Source organism: Physella acuta, unplaced genomic scaffold (assembly GCF_028476545.2).
Source record: "Physella acuta isolate Inbredline_101_S28 unplaced genomic scaffold, ASM2847654v3 ptg000622l, whole genome shotgun sequence".
Taxonomy (NCBI): Eukaryota; Metazoa; Mollusca; class Gastropoda; family Physidae; genus Physella; species Physella acuta.
This window is the reverse complement of record NW_026732141.1, coordinates 265,502-287,126: the sequence shown is the minus strand read 5'-3', so window position 1 is coordinate 287,126 and position 21,625 is coordinate 265,502. Positions and strand designations below refer to the sequence as shown.

The window sequence follows — 21,625 nt, the reverse complement described above, 5'->3', positions numbered from 1 at the left end:
TTGGTCAAGTTCGTCATCTGTGATTTAATACTGTCGGTACATTGGGGAGTGGGAGGGTGGGGGTGGGTATGGGTGTGGCAGATGTGCTGGGGGGGGGGGTATTCTATTCCACGTGCAGATGGCGCCAGTCGCAGAAGGGACAGTTACGGGCAAGGTGTGGAGGATATAAGGCAGGGGTGACCGGTAAACTGCATACAGGATTAGTGCTACCTTCAGACAGGTGAGCTACCTACAGGATTTGGTTAGTGCTACCTTCAGACAGGTGAGCTACCTACAGGATTTGGTTAGTGCTACCTTCTGACAGGTTAGCTACCTACAGGATTTGGTTAGTGCTACCTTCTGACAGGTGGGCTACCTACAGGATTTGGTTAGTGCTACCTTCTGACAGGTGAGCTACCTACAGGATTTGGTTAGTGCTACCTTCTGACAGGTTAGCTACCTACAGGATTTGGTTAGTGCTACCTTCTGACAGGTGAGCTACCTACAGGATTTGGTTAGTGCTACCTTCTGATGAGCTACCTACAGGATTTGGTTAGTGCTACCTTCAGACAGGTGAGCTGCCTACAGGATTTGGTTAGTGCTACCTTCTGACAGGTTAGCTACCTACAGGATTTGGTTAGTGCTACCTTCTGATGAGCTACCTAGAGGATTTGGTTAGTGCTACCTTCTGACAGGTGAGCTACCTACAGGATTTGGTTAGTGCTACCTTCTGACAGGTGAGCTACCTACAGGATTTGGTTAGTGCTACCTTCTGACAGGTGAGCTACCTACAGGATTTGGTTAGTGCTACCTTCTGGTGAGCTACCTACAGGATTTGGTTAGTGCTACCTTCAGACAGGTGAGCTACCTACAGGATTTGGTTAGTGCTACCTTCTGACAGGTGAGCTACCTACAGGATTTGGTTAGTGCTATCTTCTGACAGGTGGGCTACCTACAGGATTTGGTTAGTGTTACCTTCTGGTGGGCTACCTACAGGATTTGGTTAGTGCTACTTTCTGGTGGGCTACCTACAGGATTTGGTTAGTGCTACCTTCTGACAGGTGGGCTACCTACAGGATTTGGTTAGTGCTATCTTCTGACAGGTGGGCTACCTACAGGATTTGGTTAGTGTTACCTTCTGACAGGTGAGCTACCTACAGGATTTGGTTAGTGCTACCTTCTGGTGAGCTACCTACAGGATTTGGTTAGTGCTACCTTCTGGTGGGCTACCTCCAGGATTTGGTTAGTGCTACCTTCTGGTGGGATACCTATAGGATTTGGTTAGTGCTACCTTCTGACAGGTGAGCTACCTACAGGATTTGGTTAGTGCTACCTTCTGGTGGGCTACCTACAGGATTTGGTTAGTGCTACCTTCAGACAGGTGAGCTACCTACAGGATTTGGTTAGTGCTACCTTCTGGCAGATGAGCTAAATACAGGATTTGGTTAGTGCTACCTTCTGATAGGTGAGCTACTTACAGGATTTGGTTAGTGCTACCTTCTGATAGGTGAGCTACTTACAGGATTTGGTTAGTGCTACCTTCTGGCAGATGAGCTAAATACAGGATTTGGTTAGTGCTACCTTCAGACAGGTGAGCTACCTACAGGATTTGGTTAGTGCTACCTTCTGGCAGATGAGCTAAATACAGGATTTGGTTAGTGCTACCTTCTGATAGGTGAGCTACTTACAGGATTTGGTTAGTGCTACCTTCTGATAGGTGAGCTACTTACAGGATTTGGTTAGTGCTACCTTCTGACCGGTGAGCTACCTACAGGATTTGGTTAGTGCTACCTTCAGACAGGTGAGCTACCTACAGGATTTAGTTAGTGCTACCTTCTGGCAGATGAGCTAAATACAGGATTTGGTTAGTGCTACCTTCTGATAGGTCAGCTACTTACAGGATTTGGTTAGTGCTACCTTCTGGTGGGCTACCTACAGGATTTGGTTAGTGCTACCTTCTGACAGGTGAGCTACCTACAGGATTTGGTTAGTGCTACCTTCTGGTGGGCTACCTACAGGATTTGGTTAGTGCTACCTTCTGATAGGTGAGCTACTTACAGGATTTGGTTAGTGCTACCTTCTGACAGGTGAGCTACCTACAGGATTTGGTTAGTGCTACCTTCTGGTGGGCTACCTACAGGATTTGGTTAGTGCTACCTTCTGGTGAGCTACCTACAGGATTTGGTTAGTGCTATCTTCTGACAGGTGAGCTACCTACAGGATTTGGTTAGTGCTACCTTCTGACAGGTGAGCTACATACAGAATTTGGTTAGTGCTACCTTCAGACAGGTGAGCTACCTACAGGATTTGGTTAGTGCTACCTTCTGACAGGTGAGCTACCTACAGGATTTGGTTAGTGCTACCTTCTGACAGGTGAGCTACCTACAGGATTAGGTTAGTGCTACCTTCTGGTGGGCTACCTCCAGGATTTGGTTAGTGCTACCTTCTGGTGGGCTACCTACAGGATTAGGTTAGTGCTACCTTCTGACAGGTGAGCTACCTACAGGATTGGGTTAGTGCTACCATCTGGCAGGTGAGCTACCTATATGATTTGGTTAGTGCTACATAGAGCCTCACCTCACTGTCTCACCTCTCATAAACACCTCCCCCCTCCCCCTCACTTCATTGTTTGCCATATTGCCCATGTTTGTGACTTAAAATGGCGACAACAATGGCGGCCAAACGATGCGACACGCTCAAGAAATCGGACACGAATACACCACAGCATCAAGTCACGTCCGAAGCCAATTTGTCACGCCCCTGTTGTGGATTAAACTGTAAGCTTGTTGATTTGTCGGGAGCTGTTTGGTTTTTGATCAGACGTTTAGCAGACGGTCGCTTATGCTGGAGTGTATTGCAGTGTTTTACATTTCATGTGTTATTGAAAAATTCCCTGCCTGAGCACTGTGATTTGACGAATTCGATTTCTCAGTAGTCCGCGATTGCCTACAAATATTCGACGTTTCAATGTGTGATTTGTAATCGGTATGTTTGGATAAGTTAAGTGTTTAAAGATATAGGAACAAGTTCAGTTTTTTGCGTCGTTGACTGGACCGTCAGATGCGGAGATGTTTTCTAAGTGAGATAACAAGATAGGGACCAAGAGATTGTTGTTGATGTTGTGTTAGATAACTTCAGATGTTTTGATGTACTAGTTTAGTCATGTCGGATACTTTGGTTTAGAAGTTAGTGCCCGTTTATCGTGTGGTCAATGCCGGTCTGTCGTGTGGTAAATGCCGGTCTACCGTCTAGTCAATGCCGGTCTGACGTATGGTCAATGCCGGTCTGTCGTGTGGTAAATGCCGGTCTACCGTCTAGTCAATGCCGATCTGTCGTGTGGTCAATGCCGGTCTGTCGTGTGGTCAATGCCGGTCTGCCGTGTGGTCAATGCCGGTCTACCGTGTGGTCAATGCCGGTCTGTCGTGTGGTCAATGCCGGTCTGTCGTGTGGTCAATGCCGGTCTGCCGTGTGGTCAATGCCGGTCTGTCGTGTGGTCAATGCCGGTCTACCATGTGGTCAATGCCGGTCTGTCGTGTGGTCAATGCCGGTCTGCCGTGTGGTCAATGCCGGTCTACCGTGTGGTCAATGCCGGTCTGTCGTGTGGTCAATGCCGGTCTGTCGTGTGGTCAATGCCGGTCTGTCGTGTGGTCAATGCCGGTCTGTCGTGTGGTCAATGCCGGTCTGTCGTGTGGTCAATGCCGGTCTACCGTGTGGTCAATGCCGGTCTACCGTGTGGTCAATGCCGGTCTGTCGTGTGGTCAATGCCGGTCTACCGTGTGGTCAATGCCGGTCTGTCGTCTGGCCGGTGCCGGGTTCCGTGTGCTCAATGCACGTCTGCCAATGTAGAGTATTTCAAAATAAGCTGTGGCTCAATCTCATTGCGACCCAGATGTTTTGATGCTAACATAAATCTATCTGAGGACAGTTTCTCTGACAAACCTACCAATGTACAGCCTATGACGCCGAGTCAGTCCGCTGTTGTCTGCCTTGATTTAGCTATCTGCTGTATACAAAGTGCTTTTATTACAAATTCATTTTTAAAACATGAAACATTTTCAAAATTACTTTTAGTATATTAGAGTGTATTTATAAAGATTATTGTTTTAATTGTTTCAACATAAGACTGGGGTCATGTTGACTTAAATCAAGATTGCCCATTTTATAATACACTAGGCATACTGCCTAGCTTCGCTTAGGTTTTTAAAAAACATTTGAGAATTTGAATACTTAATTATTTAGCGATGGATTGGGTGTGGAGTGCTTTAATAAGTTGAATTTAAACAGTAATGCTAACTTTAGAAACAACATGTTTTTGTTTGTCATTCATATTCAGTTAAAAGAGAATATTTGGAAAGTACGCAATGTATAACTAAAATGGAATTAGAACTACACAGGTTTCATGAACATTATATCTCATAGTTTATATTACATTGCCTTTTGAAATTAATTAATTAATTTAATTAGGATACTTAACTAAATTAACAACTTAATTTTGTACTAAAACAAATGCTATACTTCGTCATTTTCTGTTTCTGTTTAAAATAGTATACAATTATTTGAAAAATAATAATTTTAAAAACGTTACCTCCCTTGAAAACTGAACGTATGACGTATGTCATTGTTTACTTATATTGTTTGCTTATATAAGAAATTACGTTATATGAACATATTTAATGACTATAATGGCTGTTTCCGACGGGAATAAAGTTTTTTTTGTTACCCTCCAGGGTCGGTCTACGACGTCACATAATATTAAGGGGATCGTTCGTCAATTTATTTATATATATATATCTCATATAATGAGAATTTCACTCAAGACCATCTTTTAGCCCTCGTCGAGGGCTTTGAGTCTGACCAACAGTTTTTCCATACGGCCTAGTCATCTATAGTAGTGTATGCAAAAACTTAGCATGATGTACAGACATTAAGTAACCTAAAAATTGTGTTAAAATTTCCCTGTTTTTCCCATAAAATACAAAGATTATATAGGGAAATACAACTGGTCAGTTTTGACCGCTTTACGAAGTTTTCCCAGATATGCCGAGTTTTTTGTGACACCCCTAGGTGTTCTTCTACCACCTCACAAAATATCAAGGGGGGTCGTCGGAGGAAATTTTTTTTCGTAATAGAGCTCATATAAAGAGAATTTCACTCGCGGTCACTTTTTAGCCCTCGTCGAGGGCTTTGAGTGTAACCGACAGTTTTCCCTAAAGGTCAATCCATTGACCTAGGAGCATGCAAAAAAATTAGTCAGATATAATGAGCTTAAGTACCCTAAAGTCTGCGTTGAAAAGACCCTCTGTTTTTCCCATAAAATACAAAGATTATATAGGGAAATACAACTGGTCAGTTTTGACCGCTTTACGAAGTTTTCCCAGATATGCCGAGTTTTTTGTGACACCCCTAGGTGTTCTTCTACCACCTCACAAAATATCAAGGGGGGTCGTCGGAGGAAATTTTTTTTCGTAATAGAGCTCATATAAAGAGAATTTCACTCGCGGTCACTTTTTAGCCCTCGTCGAGGGCTTTGAGTGTAACCGACAGTTTTCCCTAAAGGTCAATCCATTGACCTAGGAGCATGCAAAAAAATTAGACAGATATAATGAGCTTAAGTACCCTAAAGTCTGCGTTGAAAAGACCCTCTGTTTTTCCCATAAAATACAAAGATTATATAGGGAAATACAACTGGTCAGTTTTGACCGCTTTACGAAGTTTTCCCAGATATGCCGAGTTTTTTGTGACACCCCTAGGTGTTCTTCTACCACCTCACAAAATATCAAGGGGGGTCGTCGGAGGAAATTTTTTTTCGTAATAGAGCTCATATAAAGAGAATTTCACTCGCGGTCACTTTTTAGCCCTCGTCGAGGGCTTTGAGTGTAACCGACAGTTTTCCCTAAAGGTCAATCCATTGACCTAGGAGCATGCAAAAAAATTAGTCAGATATAATGAGCTTAAGTACCCTAAAGTCTGCGTTGAAAAGACCCTCTGTTTTTCCCATAAAATACAAAGATTATATAGGGAAATACAACTGGTCAGTTTTGACCACTTTACGAAGTTTTCCCAGATATGCCGAGTTTTTTGTGACACCCCTAGGTGTTCTTCTACCACCTCACAAAATATCAAGGGGGGTCGTCGGAGGAATTTTTTTTTCGTAATAGAGCTCATATAAAGAGAATTTCACTCGCGGTCACTTTTTAGCCCTCTTCGAGGGCTTTGAGTGTAACCGACAGTTTTCCCTAAAGGTCAATCCATTGACCTAGGAGCATGCAAAAAAATTAGTTAGATATAATGAGCTTAAGTACCCTAAAGTCTGCGTTGAAATGACCCTCTGTTTTTCCCATAAAATACAAAGATTATATAGGGAAATACAACTGGTCAGTTTTGACCCCTTTACGAAGTTTTCCCAGATATGCCGAGTTTTTTGTGACACCCCAAGGTGTTCTCCTACCACCTCACAAAATTTCAAGGGGGGTCGTCGGAGGAATTTTTTTTTCGTAATAGAGCTCATATAAAGAGAATTTCACTCGCGGTCACTTTTTAGCCCTCGTCGAGGGCTTTGAGTGAAACTGACAGGTCTGCCCTACGGCCAAGCCATTTACCTATAAACATGCCAAAAATTAGCCAGATGTAAAGAGGGTAAGTGCCCTAAAGTCCGTTTTGAAATGACCCTATGTTTTTCCAATAAAATACAAAGATTATATAGGGAAATACAACTGGTCAGTTTTGACCCGTTTCCCGATTTTTCCCGGACATGGCGAGTTTTTTGTGACACCCCAAGGCGTTCTCCTACCACCTCACAAAATTTCAAGGGGGGTCGTCGGAGGAAATTTTTTTTCGTAATAGAGGTCATATAAAGAGAATTTCACTCGCGGTCACTTTTTAGCCCTCGTCGAGGGCTTTGAGTAAAACTGACAGGTCTGCCCTACGGCCAAGCCATTTACCTATAAACATGCCAAACATTAGCCAGATGTAAAGAGGGTAAGTGCCCTAAAGTCCGTTTTGAAATGACCCTATGTTTTTCCCATAAAATACAAAGATTATATAGGGAAATACAACTGGTCAGTTTTGACCCATTACCCGATTTTTCCCGGACATGGCGAGTTTTTTGTGACACCCCAAGGCGTTCTCCTACCACCTCACAAAATATCAAGGGGGGTCGTCGGAGGAAAATTTTTTTCGTAATATAGCCCATATAAGGCGCCGGTCAGTCGAGGTCAGTTTTGACCCCCTCTCCGTAGACTTTTTGGCCAACCGTCACCGGCCTTCGTGTTCTATCGCCCGAAGGCACCATCGTGCCAAATTTGACGCGCCTGCGGCGCCGGGAAGTGCCCTATCGGGCACTTGACCACTTTGCTTTATATATATAGATTGTAACCCAAGCAAAGGGAGGCTACCCATTATAAAACATGTTAGGTTGTATTTCTGCTAGTTGTCTGCCTTTAAAACGTAAATCCTAATCCCTCGTGTCCAGAAAATGTCCAGCCTGGAGATTCCAGAGATCACCACGTCATCCGCCTCGTCATCCCCCACCCCAGAGGACCACCACCACCATCACCATCACCACCACAACCTGACACGCTTCACTGGGAAAGGGGCGGAGGCGACCGGCAAGCGCGTGTTGATAGGAGTGGACGGGAGTGAGCCGTCTAACTTTGCTTGTGATTGTAAGTCCAGCCGTCCAACTTTGCTTGTGATTGTAAGTCCAGCCGTCCAACTTTGCTTGTGATTGTAAGTCTAGTCATCGAACTGTGATTGTGATTGTAAGTCTTTGAAATTTAATTGTGATTGTAAGTCCAGTATTCAAACTTTGTGATTGTAAGTAGCAGTCTTGTGTTCCCCTATTGCCCAGTGTACTTCCAACACCTGTGTCAGACCTGTTTGTGTAACACCTGTGTCCCACCTGTCTGTGTAACACCTGTGTCCCACCTGTGTAACACCTGTGTTCCCCTATTGCCCAGGGTACTTCCAACACCTGTGTCCCACCTGTCTGTGTAACACCTGAGTCCCACCTTTCTGTGTAACACCGGGTACCCACTTGTGTAACATCTGTGTCCCACCTGTCTGTGTAAAACCTGTGTCCCACCTGTGTAACATCTGTGTCCCACCTGTCTGTGTAACACATGTGTCCCACCTGTCTGTGTAACACCTGTGTCCCACCTGTGTAACACCTGTGTCCCACCTGTGTAACACATGTGTCCCACCTGTCTGTGTAACACCTGTGTCCCACCTGTGTAACACCTGTGTCCCACCTGTGTAACACCTCTGTTCCCCCATTGACCAGGGTACTTCCAACACCTGTGTAACACCTGTGTCCCACCTGTGTAACACCTGCGTCCCACCTGTGTAACACCTCTGTTCCCCCATTGACCAGGGTACTTCCAACACCTGTGTAACACCTGTGTCCCACCTGTGTAACACCTGCGTCCCACCTGTGTAACACCTGTGTTCCCCCATTGACCAGGGTACTTCCAACACCTGTGGACCAGTGAAGACTACATCGTCCTCCTCAACTGCCCCGACCTACACGACACAGGGAGGAGCCAATGGAACGCAGGTTCAGTGTTGTATCTCTTCAACATTGTCAACAGTCAACATTCAGTCAACAGTCAAAATTCAGTCAACAGTCAACATTCAGTAGTCTACAGTCAACATTCAGTCAACATTCAGTAGTCAACAGTCAACATTCAGTCAACAGTTAACATTCAGTAGTCAACAGTCAACATTCAGTCAACAGTCAACATTCAGTCAACAGTCAACATTCAATATTCAACATTCAGTAGTCAACATTCAGTTGTCAACAGTCAACATTCAGTAGTTAACAGCGCTGAGATCAACAAGATACAACATAGTGCACACACCAACACACGACAAGATCCACCGACACACGACATACACACGGCTAAACTTCAATATCACAACATAATAACTTCTATGTTTGAAACCTTCAGCAAACATTTATTTAACCTTTAGATACTAAACTATTTTCAAGGGCGTCATACATCATTTATGTGTATGTGATACTATTGTTTGTTGACCTATGATAATGTTTATTGACCTATATGTATATAATACTATTGTTTATTGACCTATGACAATGTTAACCTATGGCAATGTTGGCCTATGATACTATTTGTTGACCTATGCCAATGTTTGTTGATCTATAACAATGTTTGTTGACCTATGACAAAGTTTGTGTACAGGCAAGTACGTGTTTGTTGACCTATGACAATATTTGTTGACCTATGACAATGTTTGTTGACCTATGACAATGTTTGTGTACAGGCAAGTACGTGTTTGTTGACCGTGAGGTGGAGAACGTGAGGGTGAGAGAGGGGGAGGAGCAGCTACACCACGAGCTGGAGAAGTTTCGAGAAAAACTGCTTCAACATTCTGTACGTAAACTTTTCAAATTAAAACGTTTTCCTACGGGTTCTAGTTCATTCAGTGAGGCTCTCTGACACGTACATTAGAGAAGTTTCGAGAAAAACTGCTTCAACATTCTGTACGTAAGCTTTTCAAATTAAAACGTTTTCCTACGAGTCCTAGTTATTCACTGAAGCTCAGTGGCATGTACACCAGTGAAGACATTGTGTAGATACTTTCATGATATGATTTGGTTGGGGTCTTACTGACCCGTCATAATTAAAGTTTGAATCAAATGTTACTGCAACTAGCTGGCCGGTAGCTGGTCACGCAGGACTTGATGTTTTATTCAACAGGCGCACGGCAAGGTCCGAGCCATATCGGCCAAAAGTCCGGAGGTCGCCATCTTGAGGACGGCGGAGGAAGAGAAATGTGACGTCATAGTCATTGGGTGCCGGGGACGGAGCGCACTCAGACGAACAATTCTCGGGACAGTCAGTGACTACATTGTGCACCACTCGCATGTGCCGGTAAGTTGCCGGTCATTTGGGTACTGTGCCGGTAAGTTGCCGGTCATTTGGGTAGCATGCCGGTAAGTTGCGGGTCATTTGGGTAGCATGCCGGTAAATTGCCGGTCATATGGGTAGCATGCCGGTAAGTTGCCGGTCATTTGGGTAATGTGCCGGTAAGTTGCCGGTCATTTGGTTAGCATGCCGGTAAGTTGCCGGTCATTTGGGTAGCATGCCGGTAAGTTGTCGGTCATTTGGGTAATGTGCCGGTAAGTTGCCGGTCATTTGGGTAGTATGCCGGTAAGTTGCCGGTCATTTGGGTAGTATGCCGGTCATTTGAGTGGCATGCCGGTAAGTTGCCGGTCATTTTAAGCAATATGCCGGTAAGTTGCCGGAAATATAGAGTAATATTCCGGTCACTTGCTGGACGCCCCTGTTGGTAAGTTACTAGTGTGAACACTCAAATAAAATAAAATATTTATACATTCCCGTTAGTGATCAGTTTGAATGAGCGGCGACCGCTTACGAAATTTATTTCGACGAACACTTTTTCTAATAAATTTTAGTTATAGCTACAGAAAAATAAATTTCTAATTTTATTGTACTTAAAAGCTTGTTTATAAAATGTATTTATACTAAACTGTCTTTTTTCAAATTGGGTAAGTTGTAGTGTAGTTCAAGCTATCAAGTTTATATTCCAATAAGCTAGACTGAACAACGTCGCGTTTGACATTTTGTTATACTTAGTTTTATTTGATCCTATTTATTTTTTACAATACCTAAATACTAATATTTACAAACTATATCATTTAAAAACTGCTACAAAAAGCATTTAACATCTGCATGTATTTTGTGTGCGACTCTAATAGTTCCAGGACTCTGTGTGGGTTCACGTTGTTTACTTCATATTGTATATAGCACAACAGCATGCCGTTATCAATGTGTTGTTTGCTGTTGTCTTGACGTTATCAATGTGTTGTTTGCTGTTGTCTTGCCGTTATCAATGTGTTGTTTGCTGTTGTCTTGCCGTTATCAATGTGTTGTTTGCTGTTGTCTTGCCGTTATCAATGTGTTGTTTGCTGTTGCTTGCCGTTATCAATGTGTTGTTTGCTGTTGTCTTGCCGTTATCAATGTGTTGTTTGCTGTTGTCTTGCCGTTATCAATGTGTTGTTTGCTGTTGTCTTGCCGTTATCAATGTGTTGTTTGCTGTTGTCTTGCCGTTATCAGTGTGTTGTTTGCTGTTGTCTTGCCGTTATCAATGTGTTGTTTGCTGTTGTCTTGCCGTTATCAATGTGTTGTTTGCTGTTGTCTTGCCGTTATCAATGTGTTGTTTGCTGTTGCTTGCCGTTATCAATGTGTTGTTTGCTGTTGTCTTGCCGTTATCGATGTGTTTGTTGCTGTTGTCTTGCCGTTATCAATGTGTTGTTTGCTGTTGCTCGCCGTTATCAATGTGTTGTTTGCTGTTGTCTTGCCGTTATCAATGTGTTGTTTGCTGTTGTCTTGCCGTTATCAATGTGTTGTTTGCTGTTGCTTGCCGTTATCAATGTGTTGTTTGCTGTTGTCTTGCCGTTATCGATGTGTTTGTTGCTGTTGTCTTGCCGTTATCAATGTGTTGTTTGCTGTTGCTCGCCGTTATCAATGTGTTGTTTGCTGTTGTCTTGCCGTTATCAATGTGTTGTTTGCTGTTGTCTTGCCGTTATCAATGTGTTGTTTGCTGTTGCTTGCCGTTATCAATGTGTTGTTTGCTGTTGTCTTGCCGTTATCGATGTGTTTGTTGCTGTTGTCTTGCCGTTATCAATGTGTTGTTTGCTGTTGTCTTGCCGTTATCAATGTGTTGTTTGCTGTTGTCTTGCCGTTATCAATGTGTTTGTTGCTGTTGTCTTGCCGTTATCAATGTGTTGTTTGCTGTTGTAGGTGGTCGTCTGTCGCCACAAGGTCAGCAGCCGAAGGTCAAGCTCCATCGTCCCGCCCAATCCAGACGAGCTGTCATCCAAATAGACCAATCAAATTGTACATGCAACATTTTTAATTAGATGCAAGCTCCAGAATGCGACATTTTTTATGCTCTCAACTTTTTCTTCTCGACTATTTCAGATTTATTTATGTTGATTTCTCAGACGTTTTCTCAGTGTTAACATAAGCGAATAAATGGCGGACTGGATTTGGTGGTTTTGTTTTTTGTATTTTTGCGATCTTTTTAGTTATTTTAAGTTCTTCAAACAGATCTTTGGTGAAACGACCGACAGGACTAACACCAATTTAGAGTTGTAACAGTAAAATAAACAAATACACCAACATCAATTTAAAATTTTGACATATAAGTAAGATAGACAAACACTCCAACTCAAATGATGAAAGTATCTTCGCGGCATTAATTACTTATAATTATAACTTTGTTTATTGATCTTGTAGGATATCCAGATTTTGTTTACAAAATGTCATTAAAACTCTTCTCCTACTAGATGAATAGTTGATTGCAATTATTTGTATAATGTTTTTATTTAACTGATTCTCTCCCCTATCTATTTATCTTTATCTCTGTATTTTTCTCTTTCTTTCGTACTTTAACTTTCCATTTCTTTCCTTCCTCATTCTCTTTCTGCCTCCCCCTTTTTCTATTGCTCTCTCTTACATCCGTCTCTCTCTCATTCTCTCTCTTTCTCTCTCTCTCTCTCTCTCTCTCTCTCTCTCTCTCTCTCTCTCTTTTCTATACTTGTATTTTGGTGTGGAGGTCCCGGATTTGACTCGTTTTTGTGGACAGACTGCAATGTACCAAGAGTTGTGCACCAAGAGTTGTGTACCAACAGGTGTGTACCAACAGGTGTGTACCAACAGGTGTGTACCAACAGGTGTGTACCAACAGGTGTGTACCAACAGGTGTGTACCAACAGGTGTGTACCAACAGGTGTGTACCAACAGGTGTGTACCAACAGTTGTGTACCAACAGGTGTGTACCATCAGGTGTGTAGCAACAGGTGTGTACCAACAACAGGTGTGTACCAACAGGTGTGTACCAACAGGTGTGTACCAACATCAGTTCTGGTCACATATCAAAAACCAAGTCTACAAAACCAATGAAGATTGGCTGTTTGAGATAGGACACCATCACGTGACTACCGCTATGGCTGACTTACCATTGTGGGCGAGATAATACAGTTTTACTGCGAGCTATCAACTCATTGTTTTCTGGTCACAAGACACAATGGTAAGTTTTGTTTTAATTGTATTACCAATTAAAATCATTACTAATTTGGTTAGATTAGCGGCAGATAAGATAAAATATTAGCTAACATTTGCGCTAACATGAACTAAAATTCAAAGCGTATACCTAATTAATTCCAGGCAGCGTCTAGTATCTATCCCAGAGAATCAGACCAGTACCCTCTGAAAGTGATCATATTTGGAGAACCTGACGTTGGGAAGACTTCCATCATGTTGGGAGCTTTCAAAAAAAACTTTTATGGAATATATAAAAAACATTAGGCTACCCTTGCAGGTAAATGTTCAAACTTTTAGAAGTCTCCACAACACTGTGGTCTAGTCACATGGCTATGCCCCCCCCCCCCACAACACTGCCCTAGTCTCATGGCTATGCCCCCACAACACTGTGGTCTAGTCTCATGGCTATGCCCCCACAACACTATGCCCTAGTCTCATGGCTATGCCCCCCCCACAACACTGTGCCCTAGTCTCATGGCTATGCCCCCACAACACTATGCCCTAGTCTCATGGCTATGCCCCCCCACAACACTGTGCCCTAGTCTCATGACTATGTCCCCCCCCACAACACAACACTTTGCCCTAGTCTCATGGCTATGCCCCCCCTACAACACAACACTATGCCCTAGTCTCATGGCTATGCCCCCACAACACTATGCCCTAGTCTCATGGCTATGCCCCCACAACACTGTGCCCTAGTCTCATGGCTATGCCCCCACAACACTATGCCCTAGTCTCATGGCTATGCCCCCACAACACTATGCCCTAGTCTCATGGCTATGCCCCCCCCCACAACACAACACTATGCCCTAGTCTCATGGCTATGCCCCCACAACACTATGCCCTAGTCTCATGGCTATGCCCCCACAACACTATGCCCTAGCCTCATGGCTATGCCCACACAACACAGTGGCCTAGCCTCATGGCTATGCCCCCACAACACTATGCCCTAGTCTCATGGCTATGCCCCCACAACACTGTGCCCTAGCCTCATGGCTATGCCCCCCCCCCACAACACTGCCCTAGTCTCATGGCTATGCCCCCACAACACTATGCCCTAGCCTCATGGCTATGCCCCCCCCCCACAACACTGCCCTAGTCTCATGGCTATGCCCCCACAACACTGTGAACTAGTCTCATGGCTATGCCCCCACAACACTATGCCCTAGTCTCATGGCTATGCCCCCCCACAACACTGTGCCCTAGTCTCATGGCTATGCCCCCCACAAAACTGTGGCCTAGTCTCATGACTATGTCCCCCCCCACAACACTATGCCCTAGTCTCATGGCTATGCCCCCCCCACAACACTGTGCCCTAGTCTCATGGCTATGCCCCCCACAACACTGTGGCCTAGTCACATGGCTATGCCCCCCACAACACTGTGCCCTAGTCTCATGGCTATGCCCCCACAACACTATGGCCTAGTCTCATGGCTATGCCCCCACAACACACTGCCCTAGTCTCATGGCTATGCCCCCCCCCCACAACACTGTGCCCTAGTCTCATGGCTATGCCCCCCCCACAACACTGTGGCCTAGTCTCATGGCTATGCCCCCACAACACACTGCCCTAGTCTCATGGCTATGCCCCCCCACAACACACTGCCCTAGTCTCATGGCTATGCCCCCCCACAACACACTGCCCTAGTCTCATGGCTATGCCCCCCCACAACACACTGCCCTAGTCTCATGGCTATGCCCCCCCACAACACACTGCCCTAGCCTCATGGCTATGCCCCCCCACAACACTGTGCCCTAGTCTCATGGCTATGCCCCCCCACAACACTATGCCCTAGCCTCATGGCTATGCCCCCCCCACAACACTGTGCCCTAGTCTCATGACTATGTCCCCCCCACAACACAACACTATGCCCTAGTCTCATGGCTATGCCCCCACAACACTATGCCCTAGTCTCATGGCTATGCCCCCCCACAACACAACACTATGCCCTAGTCTCATGGCTATGCCCCCACAACACTATGCCCTAGCCTCATGGCTATGCCCACACAACACTGTGGCCTAGCCTCATGGCTATGCCCCCACAACACTATGCCCTAGTCTCATGGCTATGCCCCCACAACACTGTGCCCTAGCCTCATGGCTGTGCCCCCCCCCCCCCACAACACTGTGCCCTAGTCTCATGACTATGTCCCCCCCCCCCCACAACACAACACTATGCCCTAGTCTCATGGCTATGCCCCCACAACACTATGCCCTAGTCTCATGGCTATGCCCCCCCCCACAACACAACACTATGCCCTAGTCTCATGGCTATGCCCCCACAACACTATGCCCTAGTCTCATGGCTATGCCCCCACAACACTATGCCCTAGCCTCATGGCTATGCCCCCACAACACTATGCCCTAGCCTCATGGCTATGCCCCCCCCACAACACTGTGCCCTAGTCTCATGGCTATGCCCCCACAACACTATGCCCTAGTCTCATGGCTATGCCCCCACAACACTATGCCCTAGTCTCATGGCTATGCCTCCCCACAACACTGTGCCCTAGTCTCATGGCTATGCCCCCACAACACTATGCCCTAGTCTCATGGCTATGCCCCCGCAACACTATGCCCTAGTCTCATGGCTATGCCCCCCCCCCCCACAACACTGTGCCCTAGTCTCATGGCTATGCCCCCCACAACACTGTGCCCTAGTCTCATGGCTATGCCCCCCCCACAACACTGTGGCCTAGTCACATGGCTATGCCCCCCACAACACTGTGCCCTAGTCTCATGGCTATTCCCCCCCACAACACTGTGCCCTAGTCTCATGGCTATGCCCCCACAACACTGTGCCCTAGTCTCATGGCTATGCCCCCACAACACTATGGCCTAGTCTCATGGCTATGCCCCCACAACACACTGCCCTAGTCTCATGGCTATGCCCCCCCACAACACTGTGCCCTAGTCTCATGGCTATGCCCCCCCACAACACTGTGGCCTAGTCTCATGGCTATGCCCCCACAACACACTGCCCTAGTCTCATGGCTATGCCCCCCCACAACACTGTGCCCTAGTCTCATGGCTATGCCCCCCACAACACTGTGGCCTAGTCACATGGCTATGCCCCCCCCACAACACTATGCCCTAGCCTCATGGCTATGCCCCCCCACAACACTGTGCCCTAGTCTCATGACTATGTCCCCTCCACAACACAACACTATGCCCTAGTCTCATGGCTATGCCCCCACAACACTATGCCCTAGTCTCATGGCTATGCCCCCCACAACACAACACTATGCCCTAGTCTCATGGCTATGCCCCCACAACACTATGCCCTAGTCTCATGGCTATGCCCCCACAACACTATGCCCTAGCCTCATGGCTATGCCCCCACAACACTATGCCCTAGTCTCATGGCTATGCCCCCCCACAACACAACACTATGCCCTAGTCTCATGGCTATGCCCCCACAACACTATGCCCTAGTCTCATGGCTATGCCCCCACAACACTATGCCCTAGCCTCATGGCTATGCCCCCCCCACAACACTGTGCCCTAGTCTCATGGCTTTGCCCCCACAACACTATGCCCTAGTCTCATGGCTATGCCCCCACAACACTGTGCCCTAGTCTCATGGCTATGCCCCCACAACACTATGCCCTAGTCTCATGGCTATGCCCCCACAACACTATGCCCTAGCCTCATGGCTATGCCCCCCCACAACACTGTGCCCTAGTCTCATGGCTATGCCCCCACAACACTGCCCTAGTCTCATGGCTATGCCCCCCACAACACTATGCCCTAGTCTCATGGCTATGCCCCCACAACACTATGCTCTAGTCTCATGGCTATGCCCCCCCACAACACTGTGCCCTAGCCTCATGGCTATGCCCCCACAACACTGTGGCCTAGTCTCATGACTATGTCCCCCCCACAACACAACACTATGCCCTAGTCTCATGGCTATGCCCCCACAACACTATGCCCTAGTCTCATGGCTATGCCCCCCCCCACAACACAACACTATGCCCTAGTCTCATGGCTATGCCCCCACAACACTATGCCCTAGTCTCATGGCTATGCCCCCACAACACTATGCCCTAGCCTCATGGCTATGCCCCCCCACAACACTGTGCCCTAGTCTCATGGCTATGCCCCCACAACACTATGCCCTAGTCTCATGGCTATGCCCCCACAACACTGTGCCCTAGTCTCATGGCTATGCCCCCACAACACTATGCCCTAGTCTCATGGCTATGCCCCCACAACACTATGCCCTAGCCTCATGGCTATGCCCCCCCCACAACACTGTGCCCTAGTCTCATGGCTATGCCCCCACAACACTATGCCCTAGTCTCATGGCTATGCCCCCACAACACTATGCCCTAGTCTCATGGCTATGCCCCCACAACACTGTGCCCTAGTCTCATGGCTATGCCCCCCCCACAACACTGCCCTAGTCTCATGACTATGCCCCCACAACACTATGCCCTAGTCTCATGGCTATGCCCCCACAACACTGTGCCCTAGTCTCATGGCTATGCCCCCACAACACTATGGCCTAGTCTCATGGCTATGCCCCCACAACACACTGCCCTAGTCTCATGGCTATGCCCCCCCCCCCACAACACTGTGCCCTAGTCTCATGGCTATGCCCCCCACAACACTGTGCCCTAGTCTCATGGCTATGCCCCCCCCCACAACACTGTGGCCTAGTCACATGGCTATGCCCCCCCCACAACACTGTGCCCTAGTCTCATGGCTATGCCCCCCCACAACACTGTGCCCTAGTCTCATGGCTATGCCCCCACAACACTGTGCCCTAGTCTCATGGCTATGCCCCCACAACACTATGGCCTAGTCTCATGGCTATGCCCCCACAACACACTGCCCTAGTCTCATGGCTATGCCCCCCCCCACAACACTGTGCCCTAGTCTCATGGCTATGCCCCCCCCACAACACTGTGGCCTAGTCTCATGGCTATGCCCCACAACACACTGCCCTAGTCTCATGGCTATGCCCCCCCACAACACTGTGCCCTAGTCTCATGGCTATGCCCCCCCCACAACACTGTGCCCTAGTCTCATGGCTATGCCCCCCCCCCCACAACACTGTGCCCTAGTCTCATGACTATGTCCCCCCACAACACAACACTATGCCCTAGTCTCATGGCTATGCCCCCACAACACTATGCCCTAGTCTCATGGCTATGCCCCCCACAACACAACACTATGCCCTAGTCTCATGGCTATGCCCCCACAACACTATGCCCTAGTCTCATGGCTATGCCCCCACAACACTATGCCCTAGCCTCATGGCTATGCCCCCACAACACTGTGGCCTAGTCTCATGACTATGTCCCCCCCACAACACAACACTATGCCCTAGTCTCATGGCTATGCCCCCACAACACTATGCCCTAGTCTCATGGCTATGCCCCCCCCACAACACAACACTATGCCCTAGTCTCATGGCTATGCCCCCACAACACTATGCCCTAGTCTCATGGCTATGCCCCCACAACACTATGCCCTAGCCTCATGGCTATGCCCCCCCCACAACACTGTGCCCTAGTCTCATGGCTATGCCCCCACAACACTATGCCCTAGTCTCATGGCTATGCCCCCACAACACTGTGCCCTAGTCTCATGGCTATGCCCCCACAACACTATGCCCTAGTCTCATGGCTATGCCCCCACAACACTATGCCCTAGCCTCATGGCTATGCCCCCCCACAACACTGTGCCCTAGTCTCATGGCTATGCCCCCACAACACTATGCCCTAGTCTCATGGCTATGCCCCCACAACACTATGCCCTAGTCTCATGGCTATGCCCCCACAACACTGTGCCCTAGTCTCATGGCTATGCCCCCCCCCACAACACTGCCCTAGTCTCATGACTATGCCCCCACAACACTATGCCCTAGTCTCATGGCTATGCCCCCACAACACTATGCCCTAGTCTCATGGCTATGCCCCCCCCCATAACACTGTGCCCTAGCCTCATTGCTATGCCCCCACAACACTGTGGTCTAGTCTCATGTCTATGCCCCCCCCACAACACTGTGGCCTAGTGTCATGTCTATGCCCCCCCCCCCCCCACAACACTGTGCCCTAGCCTCATGGCTATGCCCCCCCACAACACTGCCCTAGTCTCATGGCTATGCCCCCACAACACTATGCCCTAGCCTCATGGCTATGCCCCCCCCCCCCACAACACTGTGCCCTAGTCTCATGGCTATGCCCCCACAACACTATGCCCTAGTCTCATGGCTATGCCCCCACAACACTATGCCCTAGTCTCATGGCTATGCCCCCACAACACTATGCCCTAGTCTCATGGCTATGCCCCCCCCCCCACAACACTGTGCCCTAGTCTCATGGCTATGCCCCCCCCCCACAACACTGTGCCCTAGCCTCATGGCTATGCCCCCCCCCCCCCACAACACTGCCCTAGTCTCATGGCTATGCCCCCACAACACTATGCCCTAGTCTCATGGCTATGCCCCCACAACACTATGCCCTAGTCTCATGGCTATGCCCCCCCCCCACAACATTGTGCCCTAGCCTCATTGCTATGCCCCCACAACACTGTGGTCTAGTCTCATGTCTATGCCCCCCCCCCCACAACACTGTGGCCTAGTGTCATGTCTATGCCCCCCCCCCCCCCCACAACACTGTGGTCTAGTCTCATGGCTATCCCCCCCCCCACAACACTGTGCCCTAGTCTCATGGCTATGCCCCCACCCATCCCCCCACCCACAACACTATGCCCTAGTCTCATGGCTATATCCTTATCTAGCAGGCGGATGGCAATAGACGTCTCTGGGGTGACCGTGAAACTGGAGGCCCGCGATGTTTTACATGGATGGCGGCACGTATTTCCAGGTTTTTTCACTGGTGTTGTTGCAGCTGTTTTGGTTTTTGACCTGACGCGAAAGTCCAGCTTTGACCACATCCAACATTGGCGGCAACAGGTCCACGAACATGCCGGAGAAGACGTTGACCTGATACTGGTCGGCAACAAGGTCGACCTGGCCAAGAGCCGAGCCATAGACCACGAGACGGCCAACTCCCTGGCCCAGACCATCGGGGCCATGTATGTTGAGTGTAGCGTTGCAAGAAAGATCAATGTCGACCTGGTCTTCACATTGCTGGCCGGCAAAATGGCCGCTCGGGTGCCTGTCCAACCGGAAGAGCCGGTACTTTCCGGCTTCGAGCCGTTTGGAAAAGATACGTGTTACATTTTCTGAGCCACCAAGCCGTCACCTACACGTCATCAAAATGCTGACCTACACGTCATCAAAATGCTGACGTCACCTACACGTCATCAAAATGCTGACGTCACCTACACTTGAGTCATCAAAATGCCGACGTCACCTACACGTCATCAAAATGCTGACGTCACTTACACCTGACAGTCATCAAAATGCTGACGTCACCTACACTAATTATTTCACCGGAATCTTTACAAAATAGCAAAAACACACTTCCGCTGGTCTAAAGGCATAAAATTGTATGTAGTCATTGTATAATAACATCACGTCTTGTTTTACAAAGTGCAACTTTAGTCAATCATTTTGGAATGTTTTCTGTGAGTGAGCTCCATTGGTAGCTGGAACTCTGGCCACATTTGGCCACAGGTTGTGGCTAGTTAGGAGGAGGTCAAGGTTGCACTGTTCAATGGATGTATCCAGTATCGGCGATCATAAGTAAAGGGTCGGGGGCTGCGACCTTTGACCTAAAGGGTCGGGGGCTGCGACCTTTGACCTAAAGGGTCGGGGGCTGCGACCTTTGACCTAAAGGGTCGGGGGCCGCGACCTTTGACCTAAAGGGTCGGGGGCTGCGACCTTTGACCTAAAGGGTCGGGGGCTGCGAACTTTGACCTAAAGGGTCGGGGGCTGCGACCTTTGACCTAAAGGGTCGGGGGCTGCGAACTTTGACCTAAAGGGTCGGGGGCTGCGACCTTTGACCTAAAGGGTCGGGGGCCGCGACCTTTGACCTAAAGGGTCGGGGGCTGCGACCTTTGACCTAAAGGGTCGGGGGCTGCGAACTTTGACCTAAAGGGTCGGGGGCCGCGACCTTTGACCTAAAGGGTCGGGGGCTGCGAACTTTGACCTACTGTCACATTCCTCCCTGTCAAAAATCTTAATCACAATTCAAACACAAGCTACATTTGGTTTTTTTTAAATGATGAATTTTATTTCTAGCCGTCATTTGTTATATAATTATGATATATATTGTACAGTGTTTATATGTATGTAACTTATATGTATGTAAATTGGTATATGCACGTATATTGAATTTAAAAATAAAACAAATTCAGAACAATTTATATCTAATCTGTGTAAATCCAAAATACTAAAGGGTTTAGATAATTCAATGAAATTCATATATCGACAAAACGAGGTTCATTTTATATATATATATATATATATATATATATATATATATATATATATATATATATATATATATTTATATATATATACATACAAGTCCGTCTGTAAGCCAAACTAAGGCCTAACACTGATACATCTGTTGATAATTTAAAAACTATGTTATCATTGAGGAAGCGTTTTCTGACTTTATCTGTGTCCACA

General features: G+C 47.3%; 2 protein-coding genes across 2 annotated transcripts; both read left to right on the top strand.

The window, feature by feature from the left end:
• The first annotated feature begins 212 nt into the window (after positions 1-212).
• LOC131948078 (universal stress protein YxiE) lies at positions 213-12,257 on the top strand. The gene is made up of 6 exons (XM_059309578.1): positions 213-262; positions 7,451-7,643; positions 8,441-8,533; positions 9,262-9,371; positions 9,699-9,872; positions 11,766-12,257. The coding sequence occupies exons 2-6, from the start codon at positions 7,454-7,456 to the stop codon at positions 11,847-11,849; spliced, it is 651 nt and encodes a 216-aa protein (XP_059165561.1). The 5' UTR covers positions 213-262; positions 7,451-7,453; the 3' UTR covers positions 11,850-12,257.
• An 844-nt stretch (positions 12,258-13,101) lies between these two features.
• LOC131948084 (ras-related protein Rab-26) lies at positions 13,102-20,783 on the top strand. The gene is made up of 2 exons (XM_059309590.1): positions 13,102-13,347; positions 19,825-20,783. Exon 2 carries the CDS (start codon positions 19,832-19,834, stop codon positions 20,273-20,275), a length of 444 nt encoding a protein of 147 aa, XP_059165573.1. The 5' UTR covers positions 13,102-13,347; positions 19,825-19,831; the 3' UTR covers positions 20,276-20,783.
• The last annotated feature ends 842 nt before the right edge of the window (positions 20,784-21,625 follow it).